Source organism: Vigna unguiculata, unplaced genomic scaffold (assembly GCF_004118075.2).
Source record: "Vigna unguiculata cultivar IT97K-499-35 unplaced genomic scaffold, ASM411807v1 contig_114, whole genome shotgun sequence".
NCBI lineage: Eukaryota > Viridiplantae > Streptophyta > Magnoliopsida > Fabales > Fabaceae > Vigna > Vigna unguiculata.
In genome coordinates, this window is record NW_021010820.1 from 9,894 (window position 1) to 35,882 (window position 25,989).

The following is a 25,989-nucleotide window of genomic DNA, read 5'->3' on the forward strand; positions in this document are numbered from 1 at the left end:
CTTTATTTATTCTCATATTATGATTTTATTGTTATAAGATTTCAAATTTCTTCTATTTGATGTATTGATTCATTTTTCTCAATACAACTTGTAATGTGTAAAACAACCCAATTTCAACTCAACGATTTTCTCTTCTAGAGTTTAAGAATAATGATAAAATAAATCTTAATGAACTTCAACTTTAACTTTAAAGGAAACTCTCAAAAAAGTCAATTGAAAAAATTATGTTGAGCAAATATCATCCCAAAACCTTTCGCAAAACAAACATTCCAACCAAAATCATGTTAACAATATTTTAACTGAGACCTAATCCGAAGAAGAAACAAATCGAATAAAATAGATATAGGTTTGATAAAAGAATAAAAAGTTTCATATTCTTTTTCTTTTAATGATGTTTAAAATTCTCATTTATTTGATCAAAATACTATTATAAATTCTTAATTCAAACTTTGATTGAAATAATATAATAAAAATTTAAAATTCTTTATAAAATAAATTACCCTCCCAACATTTCTCACCTATATGTTGTAGTGAGTGTGTAATGAATGAAAAAAAAAATGGTTATTACAACTCAACTTAATATAGGCTTATAAGTTATAATTCACTTCTACAGCAGCAAAAGTACGATAAGACAGCTCATTAGGTTGCTTTTGTAAAAATTGGTTACACATCTGAAATAAACAAAATACAAGACCAATCTGGAATTCAGATCATTGAATGACCTACTAGGAGTAATTCATGGGGAACATGTTTCCTAGAATAACCAAAAAATAAAATATGGAAAGATAAATATGGGAACAAAAGCAATCACAGTAAATCCCTTCATGTTAGGATCAGAGTTATCAAATTATTACGGCCATAAACGAACTTCTATTGGAATCAATTTCATCAATTGCTCAATGTACAGCAGAAATCTAATCTGGACATCCAACTCCTTGTAAAGGAAGGAAGAATAACCGCAACCCAAGCTTTTCTGTTTAAACTGATTATCTTTTTATGGAACGAACCACTTCTGTTGTTTCATTCACATACTTCCTTCAGTGCTCTGAAATAAAACATTTTCAGTGGGTATTGATGCTCCAAATTGCTGAGATTTGTTTCCTTGCAATTTTCTCATTCACTGCTGACTAAAAGCAGCAGAAATACACTGCTTTGATGTTGGGAGTTTTCCTTAATCCTGTAGGGACATTACTGCCACGATTATTTGCAGATGCTCTTCAAGAAATTGAGAATTTCAAGATAAGTCGCAATGAAGTTCTGAATATAAGAACCAAGACTAAGATCCATTGAGTCACCAATATGTCAGAACGTCCCTCTCATTGTTCGTGCTTCGGTTCCTCCAACATAAGCAAAAGTTCGTCCTTGTGTACAATCTTTGCCTTTTTACCCTTCTCCACAACAAAAACTCCCTCTGATACCCTTTCATCTTCGACTTGGAGCATAGGCATTAAGCTTTTGTCTATCGTAGAAGAGTTACATATGTCCACCGAACTGCATTTCTGAAATGTGAAGTTCGGACTCAAGCAGCTTCTGATGAAAGAGTGTGAGGCTTCTGCATTTACATTGTGAGTTGAAGGAATACATATGGTTTCGTTGTTTGCAGGATCATAACATTGAATCCCAAATTCAGAATGAATCTTTTCTTTAAGGGAAGCCATCTTATGCTTCTCCCCATGCACTAGTATAACATGCTTGGGGGCGAGAAAATTTACAAGATCCATTATCCCTTTAGAATCAGTGTGAGGACTAAAAGCTAATTGATGAACCTGCCAATTTAAGTCGAGTCAAAGTTATACCAGAAACCAAATCAATTGACGCAATTACCTTCAGTGCTGATTTGTACAATATAGCAGAAGACTACAAGGATTTCTTGTTTTTGGATATTCAAGCAATTCAAGACTAGAAAGACATTAATTTAAATATAAGCAGTATTATAATGTCGTCTTGGTCTTATTTCTATAGCACACAAGTCTTCAAAACAAAAATCTCAAGATAATTGGAGGAACATCGATAGGTGACAGCGACACACAGATTAGTTAAAATCGGGTTTATACCCAGTGTACCAATATCAACTCAAGAGGACAGAATCTGCTATTATAGAACAAAGAAGTGAAAGAAGAAATATGGTTTCAGTTGTATATTAATATGAAAAAGGCATGTCAGAAGCATACTCATCACCTCAAACACCAAGCTCAGGAAAGTAGACTAATGATGTAATACTCTGTGAAAGTCAAGATGTTTATTTTCCTAATTTAAGTTTGCTAATCATGTTATTTTCACCACTGTGCCGATTTATCAACTTGTACATGCAGCTAACTCTGTTCCTACTCATGCCATGTGAAGTTCTATGAACTGACGTTCGTAAAAATAATGAATAGTTAGATATATCTCCCTGTAATTGGGTAGGGGATAATATTTACCTGGCATCGCACATCGATTCTTGTATTAGCGTCCAGATCAACTTTGGCCCGCTTATCTGACATTAATTTATGACCTATCGTTCCAGCCATACAATACCTACAAGAGAACAAAGTAACGGATTAGCAGAATACAACTGGTTTGCGAATATATGAAAATGGAATAGATCAATACATATTTTCTTAGTTACTTCTAAAAGAAGTACCAACTTCCACATGTTTAAGACAGATTTTTCGGTTGACATGATTAAAAAGTGAACTTTAAGTCTAACTCAACCTTATAAAATTGACTTGAAATGTGAGGTTTGCACTTACTTATATACTATAAATTGCCTTATCTCTAGTAGTTGTGAGAGTTCCAACGCATTCCCTTACATCGAGACATACATCTCAAATGTGAGACTAGACATTAATGGATGATCCAATAGCAAGTTGAACAATAGACCTAACAAACAACAAATTTTGCTAGGATATACTCTAATTCATGACTCTGATACCATATTAAGAAATGAATTTTAAGTATAATTCAACCTCACAAAACCAGTTTGTAAAGTGAAGTTTGCACCTACTTATATACAATGAATTGACTTTATCTTTAATCAACGTAGGACTTCCAACACAATCCTCTCACACCAAGGCATATGCATGTTGACCATGTGACTATACATTAATGGGTAGTCTGATAGCAACCCGATAAGAGATGGAATAATAGATCTAACAGGCAACAAACTTTGCTAGTATAGGCTCTAATTTATAACTTTAATACCATGTTAAAAATTGAACTTTAAGCCTAACTCAACCTTACAAAATTTGATATTTCTCTTGGATTTCTCTTATTCCATTATATAGAAATATTTTCCTAAATCGGTGACAAATATTAGTACCAATTTATCTATTTCCCTTCCCTAATATGACACCTTGTTTCCCCTCAAATTCTCACCAATATGACACCTTGTTTCCCCTCAAATTCTCACCAATCTTTATCTTGTGCTTCTTCGACTTATCCACAACTTTCTGTCACTGTTTTTATTATTTTTCCTTCCTCCTTTCACTTGTTTGATTATTTTACCAAAATCCTTTTTTTGCACAAAATCTGTAGTTTTATTTTCTTTTAATTTTCTTCACTTAAAAACGAGCTTCGGTATAGAAATTGAAATCATATTTTGATTATCAAAAAGGAGTTAGATTCTTTATTTGTCAAGCATGACAACCAAGAGTTAGAATTTTGAATAGCCTCTCCTCTCTCAAATATTAGGGTAGAATTGAATAATTTTATTACTAAGAGTACGTAAAATATATATACATGATTAGAAAACTGATTTTGGAAATATAATAATAACACTTAATGTAATCAAATCCCTATTATTCAGGTGTATAATCAGATCCCTATCATTCAGGGATATTTACATTATAGACTTTATTATAATCTGTTAAATATGAAATAATAAAATATAATTGCTAATAGTCTCTGATACATTAATTTGAGGAGTTCTCCCTAAATTCTGAAACCTCAACCTAGGCTTGCCCCTTCAAGCATTACACTACACATTACGATATATGTTGGTCCATAAGCCATCCAATGATAAATGATCTTATACTTCAAATTTTTTAATTTTTGGGTGAAATGACGGATTTATGCATGGCTGGGCTTAGTTAGTGAGTAAATGGATTTAATTGCAACCTGTAAAATAAATAATATAATGGAAAATCGTGAACGAAATTTTTTTAACTTTTATCTAAAACAATCATGTGAAATCATTCTTATGCTTTTAAAAAACAATCTGACTCGTACACATCCAAAACAATCATTTGCATTTCAATTTCTAAATTTTCTTTCCATCCAAAAATTGTGAAGCAGTCACTTCCTAAATTGATTGCTATCACCAATGTATTTGTATGTACCAGAAGTTTTAGTCAAGCGTGATATTTATCATTAAAGGGCAGTATTAAAATAGCTTCGTGTCCATATGCTTTTCAATGTGACAAGCTAATTTTAGTAAACATTTATCTGCATTTTGCTCATCATGCTATCAAATGGCTAATATAAAGAGAAATAAAGTAAAGAAAAATAAGAAATAGGATTGTACCCCGGCAAAGTGACAAGGTTATTTTCTGACACTGCCCACTGCTTAAAAACTTCAAGTGAAAATCCACCGCTTATCATCCCAGGAGTAGCGAAAAGAACACAAGGACCAGGAGCATTTATCATAGACCTCTCAAACTTTTGAACTGTAACATCCAAACCAGATGAATGAGACGTAGAACTTATCAGATAATACACATAATTTCAACAAAAGCTCTAATCTTAATTTCTTGAGTTTTCACACAAAAGTTTCAATATGGATGCATTCGAATAAGTTTGTTTAAAAGTAAAATTAATATATGTCATATTAGCAAAATTTTATATATTTCCCCACGATACTCCGTTAGGACTTCTACTTTTACTACTCCAGACTTTTACCAACTGACCTTGAAATTTCAATAAAAATTTCATAAGAGATTAAAGATCGCCTAGCATAACAATGACACAATATTCTTCATCTTGCCAATCAAAGTTTGAGGACACACCATAGTTATTTCATATAAAAGAAAATCTGTCAACAAGAATAGAACAATTTCCTTTTGTTTGATTTATTTTTCTTTTCAATAAATTCAAATTTGTCATCACCAGATATGAAAAGAAAATATTTAAAATTTCATATCATCAAAAAGATCTAGCTTTGGTATGTGTTATATAGATGTCAAACCTAAGAATCCGATGGCAGACATTCCTTCTCATAAAACCTGTAAAGCAACTATTAAAGTATAATGCAAATTCTAGAAGAATCTAAAAAAAATATATAAGATAGAGTTATTGAAATGTAAAGAATCTTCTAGAGTATTGGAGAAAAGCCTAGGATAGAAAGAAAAATCAAGAACATTCAACTATGTAGAAAAATCTAGAAGTATTTGCATTAGTTCTAGCTAGGAGTTTCTAGAATAATCTATGGGTCTATAAATACCCATGTATCCTACCATTTTGTAACATCAAGAACAACTAACACAACATCCAATACAACTACTCTCAACTACAAATATACTTCTCCAACTACTACTTTCACACTCTACTATCTACACATTTTCTCTATCCCTTCAACTATCCCTTTCACAACCTTGAATTACTATCAGTGGTACCAGAGCTACGTTCGGTCATCTACTGGGCGTAGATAAACTTTTCAACTACTTCAAAAAAATTAGAACTTCATTCTATACTACTTCCAAAATATTTTCTCAACCTATGGCCACTACCAATCAAACATCATCAATTCCAGTACCTATTTTCACAGGAGAAAATTATGATTTTTGGAGTGTCAAAATGAAGACATTCTTTCGCTCCCAAGATTTATGGGACATTATAGAAGAGGGATTCACTATTCCAGAAGACACTTCCGCTCTTACTGCAGCTCAGAAGAAGGAGTTGAAGGAAAACAAACAGAAGGATTCAAGGGCTTTATTTGCTCTTCAACAAGCAGTTGATGACACTATCTTTCCGAGAATAATAGGTGCCACAAACGCAAAGCAAGCTTGGAACACAATACAAGAAGAGTTTCAAGGAAGTGATGAGGTACGCAATGTTAAACTTCATTCTCTAAGACGAGAGTTTGAATTAATAAGAATGAAAGAATCTGAGACCATTAAAGACTACTATTCTAGAATAAAGGAAATAGTTAGTCAGATGAGAGCCTATGGGGAAACTATTCTTGACAAAAAAATCGTTGAGAAAATTTTAATTTCTATTCCCCAAAAATATGATGCAATCGCAACCGCGATTGAACAAACAAAAGATTTGGCTACATTGTCAGTAACACAACTAATGGGCTCTCTTGAAGCTTATGAACAAAGATTGAAAAGGCATGAAGAAGACTCAGTCGAAAATGCCTTTCAATCAAAACTAAAATTACGGTCTCAGAATAAAGAATATGAAGGAAATAAAAGTAGAGGAGAAATTTCTAGAAATAAAGAAAATTCTAGAAGCTTCCCTATGACTCGTCAAGGAAAATATCCCCCATGTGGCATATGTAAAAAGACAAGTCACATGGAAAAAGATTGTTGGCATCATGGAAAACCTCAATGTCAATACTGCAAGAAATTTGGCCACGTAGAGAAGTATTGTCGTAATAAAAATAAGCATCAAGCAAACTTTGCTGAAGAAAATAATCAGGAGCAACGCTTATTTTATGCCAATCAAGAATCTCCTAACGGAGGAGAAAGTTGGTACTTGGATAGTGGATGCAGCAATCACATGGCCAAAGATCAAAGCATCTTCAAAGACATTGATAAATCTGTCAATGTCAAAGTTCGACTAGGAAACGGTACCACAGTGGAGTCTCAAGGCAAAGGAACTGTCATGGTGGAGACAAAGAAAGGTATAAAATTCATCAAGGATGTTTTATTGGTTCCCAATCTTAAAGAGAATCTTTTAAGTATTCGTCAAATGATGGAGAATGGATATTCTCTCCACTTTGAGAAAGATACATGCAAAATTTATGATAGTAGAAAGACAAAAATTGGCCAAGTAAAAATGGAGAAGAGAAATAGAAGCTTTCCCATAAGCTTCAAACCTGGAACTAATATTGCCATGAAGGCAGAAGTTGATGACTCGTGGCTTTGGCATAGGAGATTTGGTCACTTCAACACATATGCCTTAAAGCTTCTATATAAGAAAAATATGATGAGAGATCTTCCATGCTTAAAAGAGAATAATGAATCATGCGAAGGATGTCTCCTTGGTAAACAACATCGATTACCATTCTCAACCGACAAAGCATGGAGAGCAAAAGACTTACTAGAGTTGATCCATACTGATGTTTGTGGACCAATGAGGACGCCTTCACATCACAACAACAAGTACTTCATCCTCTTCATTGATGACTTCTCTAGAATGACATGGGTTTATTTCTTAAAGGCAAAGTCAGAAGTCTTTGGAATATTCAAGAAATTCAAGGCCCTTGTCGAGAAGCAAAGTGGAAAACAAATAAAAGTACTTAGAAGTGATCGTGGAAAGGAGTATACATCTCGCGAGTTTGACAAATTCTGCGAAGATGAAGGCATAGAGAGACAACTCACAGTCGCATATACTCCACAACAAAACGGTGTATCAGAAAGAAAAAATCGCACAGTCATGGAGATGGCAAGATCAATGCTAAAAGAGAAAGGTATGCCTAACACTTTTTGGGCTGAAGCAGTCTACACTGCAGTTTACATTTTAAACAGATGTCCAACTAAGGCGGTCAAAGACAAGACTCCTATTGAAGCTTGGAGTGGAAGAAAGCCATCAGCCAAACACCTACGAGTATTTGGATCTATCTGCTACATACATGTTCCTGATCAAAGGAGGCACAAGCTTGAAGACAAGACTATACGAGGAATATTCTTGGGATATAGCACACAATCAAAAGGCTATCGAGTTTACAACCTACAAACAAAAAAGCTCGTCATTAGTCGAGATGTTGAAATTGATGAAAATGCTTCTTGGAATTGGGAAGAAGAAAAAGTTGTTAAAAGCACCACTTTAGTTCCAGTGCAACAATATCAAGAAGAAATTCAAGAAGAGGCAGAAGCTTCAAGTACGCCTTCTCCACCTCCATTAGAAGATTCTTCACTAGAGTCCACTCCAAGACGAGTAAGATCTTTGGTAGACATATACGAAACCTGCAATATGGTCATGATTGAGCCTAACTGTTATGAGGAAGCATCAAAGCAAGAAATATGGGTCAAGGCTATGGAAGAAGAGGTTAAAATGATTGAGAAGAATAACACTTGGGAGCTTGTAAACTGTCCTCAAGGAAAAGACATCATTGGAGTGAAATGGGTATATAAAACAAAGTTCAATCCTGATGGAACTATACAAAAGCACAAGGGCAAATTGGTCGCAAAAAGTACTGCACGACAGAAGATCAAATTGCAGATATCTTCACAAAGGCCTTACCAAGACCAAGATTTGAACTACTACGCGCTATGCTTGGAGTTACCGAATTTGAATCAAGGAGGAGTATTAAAGTATAATGCAAATTCTAGAAGAATCTAAAAAAAATATATAAGATAGAGTTATTGAAATGTAAAGAATCTTCTAGAGTATTGGAGAAAAGCCTAGGATAGAAAGAAAAATCAAGAACATTCAACTATGTAGAAAAATCTAGAAGTATTTGCATTAGTTCTAGCTAGGAGTTTCTAGAATAATCTATGGGTCTATAAATACCCATGTATCCTACCATTTTGTAACATCAAGAACAACTAACACAACATCCAATACAACTACTCTCAACTACAAATATACTTCTCCAACTACTACTTTCACACTCTACTATCTACACATTTTCTCTATCCCTTCAACTATCCCTTTCACAACCTTGAATTACTATCAGCAACTATTCACACTTCTAGTCTTTTAGGGCACCAGTTACAGCTGCCAGTCAACTACCACATGTTAGCCATTTCACTCCTTTTGCCCACTATAATCAAACCCCTTACCATTAAAACAAAATCATCCCCAAGCCATCACGTTTTTGCCATGAGGAAGCTAATGCTTTAAATATCAAATTCGTTAATCCTTTGGCAAACTGTTACAATTACTGAATTTAAAGAAATATAATCTCAGACTTAGGAATGGTCCCAACGTCAAGGCTCTGTATCACAGCATTAAAGATATGTAACAAACATTGAAAAAAGGAACAGTTTACAGAAATGTTAGTGAACATATGAATGCATAAAGATGCCAGACAGAATATTTATGATATGACAAAAAAAATATTGAAATTACCATTCTTAAAATCGAAAGCATTATGTTTAGAGTATGTATCTTTAATCTTCTGGCTTGTCCAACTAATAAGCATTTTATAATACACATTAACTTGGACTGTTAATCCTGGAAACAAAGAAATGGAGTATTAATATGAAGCACAGATCCCAACAACTAATGGAAAAATAGAAACATTGTCCGAAAAATAGACTAGTCAATAAGTTACAGAACTGAGCTGTATTTTATTATCTTAATCTGATTCATTTGAAAAGGACAAGGAAAACTATTCTGCAATAAGCCTACATAGAGTGAACAGTGCAGAACAAGAAGCTTTGGTAAAAGAATAATGCATAATCAGCTCTAAACCATTATGCTTATACAATTAGTTGTTCCCATATTTTTAAATAATGTCTTTTAGATAATGTAAATCTTAAGTTACAATAAGATATTATTAGATGCTGTAGTGATTATTGATATTACATGAGATAGAAGTAAGGAAAATATGCTTAAGAGAGTGATTCATCTCTTTTAGCTCATTCATTCATTTATAGGAGTTCCTTACATAAAAAATACTAAAATCTAATGATCAATCCAACAGATATAGGTCAGATAAGTAATACTATGCATAAGTTAACCTATTATAATAAGTTATCCCATCCAGATAAGTTACACAATTATGAAACTCTCCCTCCAACTAGAGCATATAGAATGTACATACGTACCAAACTTGGGAGTATATAAATTGAACTAGAGGAACTATGACTTTGCTTTTTGACAATAAATCAACTAATAGTATTACTCGCAATTTTGTCCATCGCAATAGAACCATACACAAAGAGATAGACTGACACTTAGAGATATATCGACACTTCAGCAACTGTAAGTATTGCTTCCTACATCCCACCAAGACTTCAGCTAACAGATATATTTATAAAGGGACTTCCCACACAACAGTTTCATGATCTTACATACAAGTTGAGAATGATTGATATCCATGTACCAACTTGAGGGAAAGTGTTGAGTTATGAGAAGATATTATTAGAAATGGTAAATATCAATATCAAGATATTGTAGGGATACAAAGAGTTGTTATTTCATTAATGCAATTATCTTTAGGGTGATTAAGTAACCTCTTCTACTCGTTTCAAACTAAGAAATGAGAATTAGAGTTTATGTTTTCTTCCCTTACATCTCTTTAAAGTGTAAATTTACTATTATGTGATAATAACTGCCTTCTTTGAAAATTAAGTGGAAGTCATCATTATAATTACAGAAATTGACCACAATAGCTTTTCAAACATTTGGAAGGGGAAGAATGACAACTTCTCTATATTTGCAATTATGTTTATTATACATTGATAGTTATCATTAAAATGACAATAATATATTTTATAATATCCAAAAAGTAGGGGAAGAATGCTGAATAACATAATAATCCTAAACTAACAAAAGTTTCTTAATCTGTCATAGTCATTCTCTCCCTCTAAGATATTGTGTTGATATTCTAACAATATACACCAATAAAAAATATTTCTCCATTTGCAATTACAAATTCTGGATTTTTATTAAATCAGAATGTAAAAATTTCCTTAAGAAACCATTCAGGGAGATTTCATCCAAGGAATCTCCAACCTTCTCCATGGATCCTCACTAATTCCACTAGGTCTACTGCTAAAGATCCACCGCTGTCATCTCCATTTTCTGATTCATCTGAACTTCCCCACCCAATGAGGCTCTCATCATCAAACATTTTCCAGAACCTCATTGATTCTTATTTCAGCTTGCTTCCTTCATGCTTGTTTTTTTATAGGATATGATCAAAATATACAAAAACAGAGATCTAGAAATGATATACAAAAATAAGGATACGTAATTTACTACTCCTATAGAAATTTGTGACCACCCTCTCAATCTTTAGTCAGAATCTAAAACTGATGTATACCCTGTCATACTCTTTCATCTGTCCATCATTAACTGACTAACAAATCGAGGAAGTTCACATTCTGTTGGTGTTTTGTACAAGAAGCTCTGAAACCTTTCTACTTTTAGTTTGGTAGTCAAGTTAGCTGAGAGTAGGGAACCCGTGATTAACATGTTTGTAGTGGTGGTTTATCTCTTTTTCTGTAATAAAATAGCTATTTTTTAAATTAAAAACCATACACACAGATAATCCTTTCATGGTTCAATTTTAAAAACTAGATAAGCCTCTACAGAAAAATTTCAACACAGGATTTGAGATAATGTCACAAGACAAAAAAATGCAATAATACATGGCCTTAGTGATTATATCGTTAAAACAAATAAGACTGGCTGTTTTAGTGGGATAACGGGGAGCAACTCTGGTTAGGGTTACTACAACCTCAGTACTGGCCAATTAAGCCTCAATGGAAGATTTCCCAAAAAATAAAGTGTGTGCTGTGCAGAAGACAGTTCCTTATTTAATTTATTGAATGTACATAATATGTTTATAAAAGTAATTGTGAAACTTAGGAAATAAGATAAAATCTTGTTTTCTATAAATGGGAAGGGTTACAGTGAAATGATTATGTATAGTTTACATACACAAAAACAATAGATCAAAGAAAGATAATTGACACAAAAGTATACGCTGAAACGAACCTGCTGAGAAATAGATAGGAACCTTCAAATTCATGCGTTCCCAGTAGTCCTCCAACAAAATGCATAGTTCCTAGATATTGTAACAGCTTCGTAAATATAAGACAACCATTACATATATATCATACTTTTGAAAATTGAACTGGTCACTAAAAGACATCAATTTGAGTGGCTCATGGTTTATTAATATAACCTTAGTGAAATTGTTCTTTTTTAAGGTCTTTTAAATTATTAATTAAGATATATTTAATTTTCGAAAGATCTCTCAAAAATACAGGCAAAAATAATTGATAGTTTCTCCAAAATATGTTGAACCAAACACATACTTAGAATTTATAAGTGAAATAGTTGCTTGGACTTCATCCATTAGCTATAACAAATAGAAAGATAAATTACAATCTGTGAGATGAATTAATAAGAATACCTGAGCTCTTCCAACAGCAAATGTTGGAATAAGCACCTTGCCTCCACTTGATACACATTTATGAACCTAAATAATTTAATTTGAAAATTAATACCCAACGTCAGAGTAGGTGTGGGTCGAGTTCATTTTGAAAAACAAAAAGCAAAAAATAAAAGAGAAAATAATGTAACTTGATATCCATCTCTAACACAGCATGTAACTGTCCTGCTTCCTTCCAAATAAACACAACAACCCCTTTTTAAAATTAAAACTAATGCTATTAATACATTTCACATAGACACAATGGTGATAAACTTTATTGCATAAAATATTTTATACTTGTTAGATGATATAATATTGTGTTTAGTAGTTGGGCTCAGCCCATTATGTATTTTTGGGTTTGGTCCATTATCAATATAAATAAACTATCCTTTGTGTAGGGTTTACACAAGGGAGATTAATCCCAAAACCCTATTTCATCTTATTTTACATGGTATCTAGAGCTTAGGTTAGTTTACTACAGTCACTGTCCAGCCGCTCATTGCCGCCATCACCGTCGCTACCGCAGCCGTCGTCGCCGGAGCTGCAGTTTCGATCGACGACCAGGCGACTCCAACGCCGCAGAGATCGCCGGAGTTCCCACGCGTCTCCACCCATCGCCGCAAGCTCCGGACGCCGCCCCCTCTCCGCCGCACGTGATGGTGCGTCGCCGGTCGTTTTCTGCACCGATCAACTTCGCCTGAATCGCCTTCTTGAGCTCTTTCTGGATTTGTGGTTGTTGTTTCAATCAGAGCACCTTCAATTTTTAGGGTTTCTCCCTCTATGGCTTCTTCCGCTACCAATTCGGGTGTGTCGTCTTCAAGCACTCCGCTATCTGAACCCTCTGTTTATACCAACTACGTCAATGTGCATTTATCCATTGACAAGTTGGATGGCACAAATTTCGCGACATGGGCATCCGATATCAAACTTTGGCTCAAGAGTCAAGGATATGAAGATCATCTCACCCAGAGTGTAACTACAGTTGCTGCAGATTAAGTCCACCATTAAATCATCGCTGAAACAAATGTTTCGTTCATATGAAACATGTTCAGACGTTTGGGCACAGGCCAAGTTGTTATACACCACTGACACTCAGCCCATGGCTGAATATTTGGGCAAAATTCATGCCCTTCTCCATGAGTTTAATGAGTTATTGCCTCCGGCCTCCACTCCAGCTGAAGAACTTGAGCAACGGTCAAAGTTCTTTATGTTATTGGCATTACATGGTCTTTCTGATGAATATTCCCATGTTCGCGACCAGATTTTGGGGTCTCCTGTTGTGCCCAACTTCACTGCTACTAGTTCTGCCCTTTTACGTGTGCCAAAAAAACAAATCATTGATACATCTACTTGTGCTGATGATTCCTCAGTCTTGGTCTCTCAGCGGGATGATCGCAATCGTTCTCGCAAGCCGGGAAAGGGACGACCCAAGTGTGACCATTGTGGCAAATTAGGCCACAAGATTGACAAATGTTATGCTCTACATGGACGTCCTCCTCGGTCTGCTGTAGTGGTTCACTCTGATCCTCCTCCCCGATCAGCGACTGTGGATCCTGCTTCATCTGATACCGCAGGGCACCCTGCCATTTTCAACGACTTTCTCAAATGGTATGAGGAACGTCAGAGTTCTAGTTTCACTACATCTGGCTCTGTTGCACGCACAGGTACATCATTTGTTGGCCTAACTCACTCTGATTCTCTTGGTCCTTGGGTTCTTGACTCAGGCGCCACAGACCATATTACTGATAACAAATCTTTGTTTTCTTCTTTGTCTTGTCCGGATCATTTACCCTCAGTTACAATGGCTGATGGGTCTAGAGTCTCATCTCATGGTGTTGGTACTGTTAATATTTTTCCATCCATATCCATTGATCATGTTCTTTATGTTCTTGGGTCTCCATTCAATTTATTATCTGTCAGTCGGCTAACTCGTTCTCTTGATTGTATTATTTCCTTTACTAAAGATTCTGTTTGTTTACAGGACCGGAGTTCGAGACACATGATTGGCACCGGATGTGAGTCTAATGGTCTGTATCATCTTCATGCACAATTTGGTCATCCCAGCCTTGCCAAACTGCAACAACTTGTCCCCAACTTTTTCAAGTTATCTAGTTTCTCGTGTGAGTCTTGTCAATTAGGAAAGCATAGTCGTAGTTCGTTTCCTTGTAGTGTCTCACAACGGGCTTTGTCCCCTTTTGCATTAGTTCATTCGGACATTTGGGAACCTAGTCGTGTTAAGTCTACTTTAGGTTTTCAGTATTTTGTTACTTTTATTGATGATTATTCAAGATGTACTTGGTTATATTTAATGAAAAATCATTCTGAGTTGTTCTCTATTTTTCAATCATTCTTTCATGAAATTAAAACACAGTTTGGGGTTTCTATTCGAAATTTACGGAGTGATAATGGTCGTGAATATCTCTCTCAATCCTTCAAACATTTTATGGCTTCTCAGGGCATTCTTCATCAAACATCATGCGCTTATACACCCCAACAAAATGGAGTGGTTGAGCTCAAGAATAGGCACCTTATTGAAACAACTCACACTCTTTTAATTCATGGTGCAGTTCCTTCACATTTTTGGGATGATGCGGTTCTTACTGCTTGTTATCTTATTAATCACATGCCTTCTTTAGTCTTGCATAACCAAGTTCCTCATTCTATTTTATTTCCTCACGACCCTCTTCACCCTTTACCTCTTAAAGTCTTTGGGTCCACATGTTTTGTTCATGATTTTAGTCCTGGCTTGGATAAGTTGTCTCCGAGAGCCCACAAATGTGTCTTTTTAGGATTCCCCCGCTCACAAAAAGGGTATAAGTGTTTCTCTCCTTCCCTCAACCGTCATTTAATCTCCGCTGATGTCACCTTTGACGAGTCTTCTTTTTACTTCACACACCCCTCTTCTCGTTGTGAGCCACCATCTACTACTATAGATATCCCTATTGTGTGTGATCCTCCTAGTGTGCCCACTTCCAGTGCCACCTCGGATTCTCCTCAGTCACCTCCGAGTGTACCTATTGTGGATAGACCACCTCTTCAGGTTTATAGCAGAAGACACTGTTGCCAACCACCAACACATGACTCATATCAAGTGCCGAGTTATTTGTCTCCTCTGGTTCCAACAATCGAGTCTGATCTTCCCATTGCCCTTTGTAAAGGTATGCGTTCTACCCGTAATCATTCCCCTCATTATGCTGCTTTGAGTTATCATAGAATCTCTCCATCTTTCTATACATGCCTTTCGTCTATTTCCTCTTTGTCTATTTCCTCTATTTCCTCAATCCAACCCTCACATCTCAAAAACCACGAATTTCAATTTTTCACAAAACTCCCCACCAAGCCATCTAGCTATGCCGTGGTGCACCGCCAAGCTTGGCCATGTGCAAAACCCACCGAACACAAAACTTTCGTGCACCAAGACTTTCATGGTATTCATTTGGGGACATTTGTAGGCCTTTCCAACCCTCACATCTCAAAAACCACGAATTTCAATTTTTCACAAAACTCCCCACCAAGTCATCTAGCTATGCCGTGGTGCACCGCCAACCTTGGCCATGTGCAAAACCCACCGAACATAAAACTTTTGTGCACCAAGACTTTCATGGTATTAATTTGGGGTCATTTGGAGGCCAATCCAACCCTCACATCTCAAAAACCACGAATTTCAATTTTTCACAAAACTCCCCACCAAGCCATCTAGCTATGCCGTGGTGCACCGCCAAGCTTGGCCATGTGCAAAACCCACCGAACACAAAACTTTCGTGCACCAAGACTTTCATGGTATTCATTTGGGGACATTTGTAGGCCTTTCCAACCCTCACATCTCAAAAACCACGAATTTCATTTTTTCACAAAAATCTCCACCAAGTCATCTAGCTATGCCGTGGTGCACCGCCAACCTTGGCCATGTGCAAAACCCACTGAACACAAAACTTTCGTGCACCAAAACTTTATTAGTATTCATTTGGGGACATTTGGAGGCCTTTCTAACCATCACATCTCAAAAACCCCGAATTTCATTTTTTCATAAAACTCCCCACCAAGCCATCTAGTTATGCCGTGGTGCACCGACCAACTTGGCCATGTGCAAAACCCACCGAACTCAAAACTTTTGTGCACCAAGAATTTCATGGTATTAATTTGGGGGCATTTGGAGGTCAATCCAACCCTCACATCTCAAAAACCACGAATTTTAATTTTTCACAAAACTCCCCACCAAGCCATCTAGCTTTGCCGTGGTGCACCGCCAAGCTTGGCCATGTGCAAAACCCACCGAACACAAAACTTTCGTGCACCAAGACTTTCATGGTATTCGTTTGGGGACATTTGTAGGCCTTTCCAACCCTCACATCTCAAAAACCACGAATTTCATTTTTTCATAAAACTCCCCACCAAGCCATCTAGCTATGCCGTGGTGCACCGACCAAGCTTGGCCATGTGCAAAACCCATCGAACACAAAACTTTCGTGCACCAAAACTCTCGTGGTATTCATTTGGGGACATTTGGAGGCCTTTCTAACCATCACATCTCAAAAACCACGAATTTCATTTTTTCATAAAACTCCCCACCAAGCCATCTAGTTATGCCGTGGTGCACCGACCAAGCTTGGCCATGTGCAAAACCCATCGAACACAAAACTTTCGTGCACCAAAACTTTCGTGGTATTCATTTGGGGACATTTGGAGGCCTTTCTTACCATCACATCTCAAAAACCACGAATTTCATTTTTTCATAAAACTCCCCACCAAGCCATCTAGTTATGCCGTGGTGCACCGACCAACTTGGCCATGTGCAAAACCCAACGAACTCAAAAATTTTATGCACCAAGACTTTCATGGTATTCATTTGGGGACATTTGTAGGCCTTTCCAACCCTCACATCTCCAAAATCACGAATATCATTTTTTCACAAAAATCCCCACCAAGTCATCTAGCTATGCCATGGTGCACCGCCAACCTTGGCCATGTGCAAAACCCACCGAACTCAAAACTTTTGTGCACCAAGACTTTCATGGTATTAATTTGGGGGCATTTGGAGGCCAATCCAACCCTCACATCTCAAAAACCACGAATTTCATTTTTTCACAAAAATCTCCACCAAGTCATTTAGCTATGCCGTGGTGCATCGCCAACCTTGGCCATGTGCAAAACCCACTGAACACAAAACCTTCGTGCACCAAAACTTTCATAGTATTCATTTGGGGACATTTGGAGGCCTTTCTAACCATCACATCTCAAAAACCACGAATTTCATTTTTTCATAAAACTCCCCACCAAGCCATCTAGTTATGCCGTGGTGCACCGACCAACTTGGCCATGTGCAAAACCCACCGAACTCAAAACTTTTGTGCACCAAGAATTTCATGGTATTAATTTGGGGGCATTTGGAGGTCAATCCAACCCTCACATCTCAAAAACCACGAATTTCAATTTTTCACAAAACTCCCCACCAAGCCATCTAGCTATGCCGTGGTGCACCGCCAAGCTTGGCCATGTGCAAAACCCACCGAACACAAAACTTTTGTGCACCAAGACTTTCATGGTATTAATTTGGGGGCATTTGGAGGCCAATCCAACCCTCACATCTCAAAAACCACGAATTTCATTTTTTCACAAAAATCTCCACCAAGTCATTTAGCTATGCCGTGGTGCATCGCCAACCTTGGCCATGTGCAAAACCCACTGAACACAAAACCTTCGTGCACCAAAACTTTCATAGTATTCATTTGGGGACATTTGGAGGCCTTTCTAACCATCACATCTCAAAAACCACGAATTTCATTTTTTCATAAAACTCCCCACCAAGCCATCTAGTTATGCCGTGGTGCACCGACCAACTTGGCCATGTGCAAAACCCACCGAACTCAAAACTTTTGTGCACCAAGAATTTCATGGTATTAATTTGGGGGCATTTGGAGGTCAATCCAACCCTCACATCTCAAAAACCACGAATTTCAATTTTTCACAAAACTCCCCACCAAGCCATCTAGCTATGCCGTGGTGCACCGCCAAGCTTGGCCATGTGCAAAACCCACCGAACACAAAACTTTCGTGCACCAAGACTTTCATGGTATTCATTTGGGGACATTTGTAGGCCTTTCCAACCCTCACATCTCAAAAACCACGAATTTCAATTTTTCACAAAACTCCCCACCAAGTCATCTAGCTATGCCGTGGTGCACCGCCAACCTTGGCCATGTGCAAAACCCACCGAACATAAAACTTTTGTGCACCAAGACTTTCATGGTATTAATTTGGGGTCATTTGGAGGCCAATCCAACCCTCACATCTCAAAAACCACGAATTTCAATTTTTCACAAAACTCCCCACCAAGCCATCTAGCTATGCCGTGGTGCACCGCCAAGCTTGGCCATGTGCAAAACCCACCGAACACAAAACTTTCGTGCACCAAGACTTTCATGGTATTCATTTGGGGACATTTGTAGGCCTTTCCAACCCTCACATCTCAAAAACCACGAATTTCATTTTTTCACAAAAATCTCCACCAAGTCATCTAGCTATGCCGTGGTGCACCGCCAACCTTGGCCATGTGCAAAACCCACTGAACACAAAACTTTCGTGCACCAAAACTTTATTAGTATTCATTTGGGGACATTTGGAGGCCTTTCTAACCATCACATCTCAAAAACCCCGAATTTCATTTTTTCATAAAACTCCCCACCAAGCCATCTAGTTATGCCGTGGTGCACCGACCAACTTGGCCATGTGCAAAACCCACCGAACTCAAAACTTTTGTGCACCAAGAATTTCATGGTATTAATTTGGGGGCATTTGGAGGTCAATCCAACCCTCACATCTCAAAAACCACGAATTTTAATTTTTCACAAAACTCCCCACCAAGCCATCTAGCTTTGCCGTGGTGCACCGCCAAGCTTGGCCATGTGCAAAACCCACCGAACACAAAACTTTCGTGCACCAAGACTTTCATGGTATTCGTTTGGGGACATTTGTAGGCCTTTCCAACCCTCACATCTCAAAAACCACGAATTTCATTTTTTCATAAAACTCCCCACCAAGCCATCTAGCTATGCCGTGGTGCACCGACCAAGCTTGGCCATGTGCAAAACCCATCGAACACAAAACTTTCGTGCACCAAAACTCTCGTGGTATTCATTTGGGGACATTTGGAGGCCTTTCTAACCATCACATCTCAAAAACCACGAATTTCATTTTTTCATAAAACTCCCCACCAAGCCATCTAGTTATGCCGTGGTGCACCGACCAAGCTTGGCCATGTGCAAAACCCATCGAACACAAAACTTTCGTGCACCAAAACTTTCGTGGTATTCATTTGGGGACATTTGGAGGCCTTTCTTACCATCACATCTCAAAAACCACGAATTTCATTTTTTCATAAAACTCCCCACCAAGCCATCTAGTTATGCCGTGGTGCACCGACCAACTTGGCCATGTGCAAAACCCAACGAACTCAAAAATTTTATGCACCAAGACTTTCATGGTATTCATTTGGGGACATTTGTAGGCCTTTCCAACCCTCACATCTCCAAAATCACGAATATCATTTTTTCACAAAAATCCCCACCAAGTCATCTAGCTATGCCATGGTGCACCGCCAACCTTGGCCATGTGCAAAACCCACCGAACTCAAAACTTTTGTGCACCAAGACTTTCATGGTATTAATTTGGGGGCATTTGGAGGCCAATCCAACCCTCACATCTCAAAAACCACGAATTTCATTTTTTCACAAAATCTCCACCAAGTCATTTAGCTATGCCGTGGTGCATCGCCAACCTTGGCCATGTGCAAAACCCACTGAACACAAAACCTTCGTGCACCAAAACTTTCATAGTATTCATTTGGGGACATTTGGAGGCCTTTCTAACCATCACATCTCAAAAACCACGAATTTCATTTTTTCATAAAACTCCCCACCAAGCCATCTAGTTATGCCGTGGTGCACCGACCAACTTGGCCATGTGCAAAACCCACCGAACTCAAAACTTTTGTGCACCAAGAATTTCATGGTATTAATTTGGGGGCATTTGGAGGTCAATCCAACCCTCACATCTCAAAAACCACGAATTTCAATTTTTCACAAAACTCCCCACCAAGCCATCTAGCTATGCCGTGGTGCACCGCCAAGCTTGGCCATGTGCAAAACCCACCGAACACAAAACTTTCGTGCACCAAGACTTTCATGGTATTCATTTGGGGACATTTGTAGGCCTTTCCAACCCTCACATCTCAAAAACCACGAATTTCATTTTTTCATAAAACTCCCCACCAAGCCATCTAGTTATGCCGTGGTGCACCGACCAACTTGGCCATGTGCAAAACCCACCGAACTCAAAACTTTTGTGCACCAAGAATTTCATGGTATTAATTTGGGGGCATTTGGAGGTCAATCCAACCCTCACATCTCAATAACCACGAATTTCAATTTTTCACAAAACTCCCCACCAAGCCATCTAGCTATGCCGTGGTGCACCGCCAAGCTTGGCCATGTGCAAAACCCACCGAACACAAAACTTTCGTGCACCAAGACTTTCATGGTATTCGTTTGGGGACATTTGTAGGCCTTTCCAACCCTCACATCTCAAAAACCACGAATTTCATTTTTTCATAAAACTCCCCACCAAGCCATCTAGCTATGCCGTGGTGCACCGACCAAGCTTGGCCATGTGCAAAACCCATCGAACACAAAACTTTCGTGCACCAAAACTCTCGTGGTATTCATTTGGGGACATTTGGAGGCCTTTCTAACCATCACATCTCAAAAACCACGAATTTCATTTTTTCATAAAACTCCCCACCAAGCCATCTAGTTATGCCGTGGTGCACCGACCAAGCTTGGCCATGTGCAAAACCCATCGAACACAAAACTTTCGTGCACCAAAACTTTCGTGGTATTCATTTGGGGACATTTGGAGGCCTTTCTAACCATCACATCTCAAAAACCACGAATTTCATTTTTTCATAAAACTCCCCACCAAGCCATCTAGTTATGCCGTGGTGCACCGACCAACTTGGCCATGTGCAAAACCCAACGAACTCAAAAATTTTATGCACCAAGACTTTCATGGTATTCATTTGGGGACATTTGTAGGCCTTTCCAACCCTCACATCTCCAAAATCACGAATATCATTTTTTCACAAAAATCCCCACCAAGTCATCTAGCTATGCCATGGTGCACCGCCAACCTTGGCCATGTGCAAAACCCACCGAACTCAAAACTTTTGTGCACCAAGACTTTCATGGTATTAATTTGGGGGCATTTGGAGGCCAATCCAACCCTCACATCTCAAAAACCACGAATTTCATTTTTTCACAAAAATCTCCACCAAGTCATTTAGCTATGCCGTGGTGCATCGCCAACCTTGGCCATGTGCAAAACCCACTGAACACAAAACCTTCGTGCACCAAAACTTTCATAGTATTCATTTGGGGACATTTGGAGGCCTTTCTAACCATCACATCTCAAAAACCACGAATTTCATTTTTTCATAAAACTCCCCACCAAGCCATCTAGTTATGCCGTGGTGCACCGACCAACTTGGCCATGTGCAAAACCCACCGAACTCAAAACTTTTGTGCACCAAGAATTTCATGGTATTAATTTGGGGCATTTGGAGGTCAATCCAACCCTCACATCTCAAAAACCACGAATTTCAATTTTTCACAAAACTCCCCACCAAGCCATCTAGCTATGCCGTGGTGCACCGCCAAGCTTGGCCATGTGCAAAACCCACCGAACACAAAACTTTCGTGCACCAAGACTTTCATGGTATTCATTTGGGGACATTTGTAGGCCTTTCCAACCCTCACATCTCAAAAACCACGAATTTCATTTTTTCATAAAACTCCTCACCAAGCCATCTAGTTGTGCCGTGGTGCACCGCCAAGCTTGGCCGGTGCAAAACCCACCGAACTCAAAACTTTTGTGCACCAAGAATTTCATGGTATTAATTTGGGGGCATTTGGAGGTCAATCCAACCCTCACATCTCAAAAACCACGAATTTCAATTTTTCACAAAACTCCCCACCAAGCCATCTAGCTATGCCGTGGTGCACCGCCAAGCTTGGCCATGTGCAAAACCCACCGAACACAAAACTTTCGTGCACCAAGACTTTCATGGTATTCATTTGGGGACATTTGTAGGCCTTTCCAACCCTCACATCTCAAAAACCACGAATTTCATTTTTTCATAAAACTCCCCACCAAGCCATCTAGCTATGCCGTGGTGCACCGACCAAGCTTGGCCATGTGCAAAACCCATCGAACACAAAACTTTCGTGCACCAAAACTTTCATGGTATTCATTTGGGGACATTTGGAGGCCTTTCTAACCATCACATCTCAAAAACCACGAATTTCATTTTTTCATAAAACTCCCCACCAAGCCATCTAGTTATGTCGTGGTGCACCGACCAACTTAGCCATGTGCAAAACCCACCGAACTCAAAACTTTTGTGCACCAAGACTTTATGGTATTAATTTGGGGGAATTTGGAGGACAATCCAACCCTCACATCTCAAAAACCACGAATTTCAATTTTTCTAAAACTCCCCACCAAGCCATCTAGCTGTGCCGTGGTGCACCGCCAAGCTTGCCATGTGCAAAACCCACCGAACACAAAACTTTCGTGCACCAAGACTTTCATGGTATTCATTTGGGGACATTTGTAGGCCTTTCCAACCCTCACATCTCAAAAATCACGAATTTCATTTTTTCACAAAATCCCCACCAAGTCATCTAGCTATGCCGTGGTGCACCGCCAACCTTGGCCACGTGCAAAACCCACCGAACTCAAAATTTTGTGCACCAAGACTTTCATGGTATTAATTTGGGGCATTTGGAGGCCAATCCAACCCTCACATCTCAAAAACCACGAATTTGAATTTTTCATAAAACTCCCCACAAAGCCATCTAGCTATGCCGTGGTGCACCGCAGAGCTTGGCCATGTGCAAAACCCACCGAACACAAAACTTTCGTGCACCAAGACTTTCATGGTATTCATTTGGGGACATTTGGAGGCCAATCCAACCCTCACATCTCAAAAACCACGAATTTCATTTTTCACAAAACTCCCCACCAAGCCATCTCGCTATGCCGTGGTGCACCGACCAACTTGGCCATGTGCAAAACCCACCGAACTCAAAACTTGTGCACCAAGACTTTCATGGTATTAATTTGGGGCATTTGGAGGCCAATCCAACCCTCACATCTCAAAAACCACGAATTTCAATTTTTCACAAAACTCCCCACCAAGCCATCTCGCTATGCCGTGGTGCACCGACCAACTTGGCCATGTGCAAAACCCACCGAACTCAAAACTTTTGTGCACCAAGACTTTCATGGTATTAATTTGGGGCATTTGGAGTCCAATCCAACCCTCACATCTCAAAAACCACGAATTTCAATTTTTCACAAACTCCCCACCAAGCCATCTAGCTATGCCGTGGTGCACCGCCAAGCTTGGCCATGTGCAAAACCCACCGAAACAAACTTTCGTGCATCAAGACTTTCATGGTATTATTTGGGGAATTTGTAGGCCTTTCCAACCCTCACATCTCAAAAATCACGAATTTCATTTTTCACAAAATCCCACCAAGCCATCTAGCTATGCCGTGGTGCACCGCCAACCTTGGCCATGTGCAAAACCCACCGAACACAAAACTTTCGTGCACCAAGACTATCATGGTATTCATTTGGGGACATTTGGAGGCCTTTCCAACCATCACATCTCAAAAACACGAATTTCAATTTTTCACAAATCCCCACCAAGCCATCTAGCTATGCCGTGGTGAACCGCCAAGCTTGGCCATGTGCAAAACCCACCGAAACAAAACTTTCGTGCACCAAGACTTTCATGGTATTAATTTGGGGACATTTGTAGGCCTTTCCAACCCTCACATCTCAAAAATCACGAATTTCATTTTTTCACAAAACTCCCCACCAAGCCATCTAGCTATGCCGTGGTGCACCGCCAACTTGGCCATGTGCAAAACCCACCGAACTCAAAACTTTCGTGCACCAAGACTTTCATGGTATTCATTTGGGGACATTTGGAGGCCTTTCCAACCCTCACATCTCAAAAACCACGAATTTCATTTTTCACAAAACTCCCCACCAAGCCATCTAGCTATGCCGTGGTGCACCGACCAACTTGGCCATGTGCAAAACCCACCGAACTCAAAACTTTCGTGCACCAAGACTTTCATGGTATTATTTGGGGACATTTGTAGGCCTTTCCAACCCTCACATCTCAAAAACCACGAATTTCATTTTTCACAAAACTCCCCACCAAGCCATCTAGCTATGCCGTGGTGCACCGACCAACTTGGCCATGTGCAAAACCCACCGAACTCAAAACTTTCGTGCACCAAGACTTTCATGGTATTCATTTGGGGACATTTGAGGCCTTTCCAACCCTCACATCTCAAAAACCACGAATTTCAATTTTTCACAAAACTCCCCACCAAGCCATCTAGCTATGCCGTGGTGCACCGCCAACTTGGCCATGTGCAAAACCCACCGAACTCAAAACTTTCGTGCACCAAGACTTTCATGGTATTCATTTGGGGACATTTGTAGGCCTTTCCAACCCTCACATCTCAAAAACCACGAATTTCAATTTTTCACAAAACTCCCCACCAAGCCATCTAGCTATGCCGTGGTGCACCGACCAACTTGGCCATGTGCAAAACCCACCGAACTCAAAACTTTCGTGCACCAAGACTTTCATGGTATTCATTTGGGGACATTTGTAGGCCTTTCCAACCCTCACATCTCAAAAACCACGAATTTCATTTTTCACAAAACTCCCCACCAAGCCATCTAGCTATGCCGTGGTGCACCGACCAACTTGGCCATGTGCAAAACCCACCGAACTCAAAACTTTCGTGCACCAAGACTTTCATGGTATTCATTTGGGGACATTTGAGGCCATCCAACCCTCACATCTCAAAAACCACGAATTTCAATTTTCACAAAACTCCCCACCAAGCCATCTAGCTATGCCGTGGTGCACCGCCAACTTGGCCATGTGCAAAACCCACCGAACTCAAAACTTTCGTGCACCAAGACTTTCATGGTATTCATTTGGGGACATTTGTAGGCCTTTCCAACCCTCACATCTCAAAAACCACGAATTTCAATTTTTCACAAAACTCCCCACCAAGCCATCTAGCTATGCCGTGGTGCACCGCCAACTTGGCCATGTGCAAAACCCACCGAACTCAAAACTTTCGTGCACCAAGACTTTCATGGTATTCATTTGGGGACATTTGGAGGCCATCCAACCCTCACATCTCAAAAACCACGAATTTCAATTTTTCACAAAACTCCCCACCAAGCCATCTAGCTATGCCGTGGTGCACCGCCAACTTGGCCATGTGCAAAACCCACCGAACTCAAAACTTTCGTGCACCAAGACTTTCATGGTATTCATTTGGGGCATTTGAGGCCTTCCAACCCTCACATCTCAAAAACCACGAATTTCAATTTTTCACAAAACTCCCCACCAAGCCATCTAGCTATGCCGTGGTGCACCGACCAACTTGGCCATGTGCAAAACCCACCGAACTCAAAACTTTCGTGCACCAAGACTTTCATGGTATTCATTTGGGGCATTTGGAGGCCAATCCAACCCTCACATCTCAAAAACCACGAATTTCAATTTTTCACAAAACTCCCCACCAAGCCATCTAGCTATGCCGTGGTGCACCGCCAACTTGGCCATGTGCAAA

At 39.0% G+C, this 25,989-nt stretch overlaps 2 protein-coding genes across 3 annotated transcripts; one reads left to right on the forward strand and one right to left on the reverse strand.

Moving 5' to 3' along the window:
* Positions 1-620: 620 nt before the first annotated feature.
* On the reverse strand, positions 621-12,343 carry LOC114171133 (cleavage and polyadenylation specificity factor subunit 3-II-like). 2 transcript variants are annotated; one of them, XM_028056344.1, is made up of 6 exons: positions 12,236-12,343; positions 11,815-11,884; positions 9,217-9,321; positions 4,505-4,646; positions 2,421-2,517; positions 621-1,766 (listed from the first exon to the last, which is right to left on the reverse strand). In XM_028056344.1, the coding sequence occupies exons 2-6, from the start codon at positions 11,846-11,848 to the stop codon at positions 1,317-1,319; spliced, it is 828 nt and encodes a 275-aa protein (XP_027912145.1). In that variant the 5' UTR covers positions 11,849-11,884; positions 12,236-12,343; the 3' UTR covers positions 621-1,316. The 2 variants fall into 2 exon arrangements, with proteins under 2 accessions (XP_027912145.1, XP_027912146.1); XM_028056345.1 differs by lacking the exons at positions 11,815-11,884; positions 12,236-12,343 and adding exons at positions 5,165-5,212; positions 8,825-8,908 and having other exon boundaries at positions 9,217-9,288.
* Positions 12,344-12,409: 66 nt separating this feature from the next.
* On the forward strand, positions 12,410-15,414 carry LOC114171132 (the record flags this gene model as incomplete). The annotated part of the gene is made up of 2 exons (XM_028056343.1): positions 12,410-14,344; positions 15,152-15,414. Coding segments are annotated over exons 1-2 (1,327 nt in total), but the record flags the coding sequence as incomplete, so codon positions are not given.
* Between the last annotated feature and the right edge of the window lie 10,575 nt (positions 15,415-25,989).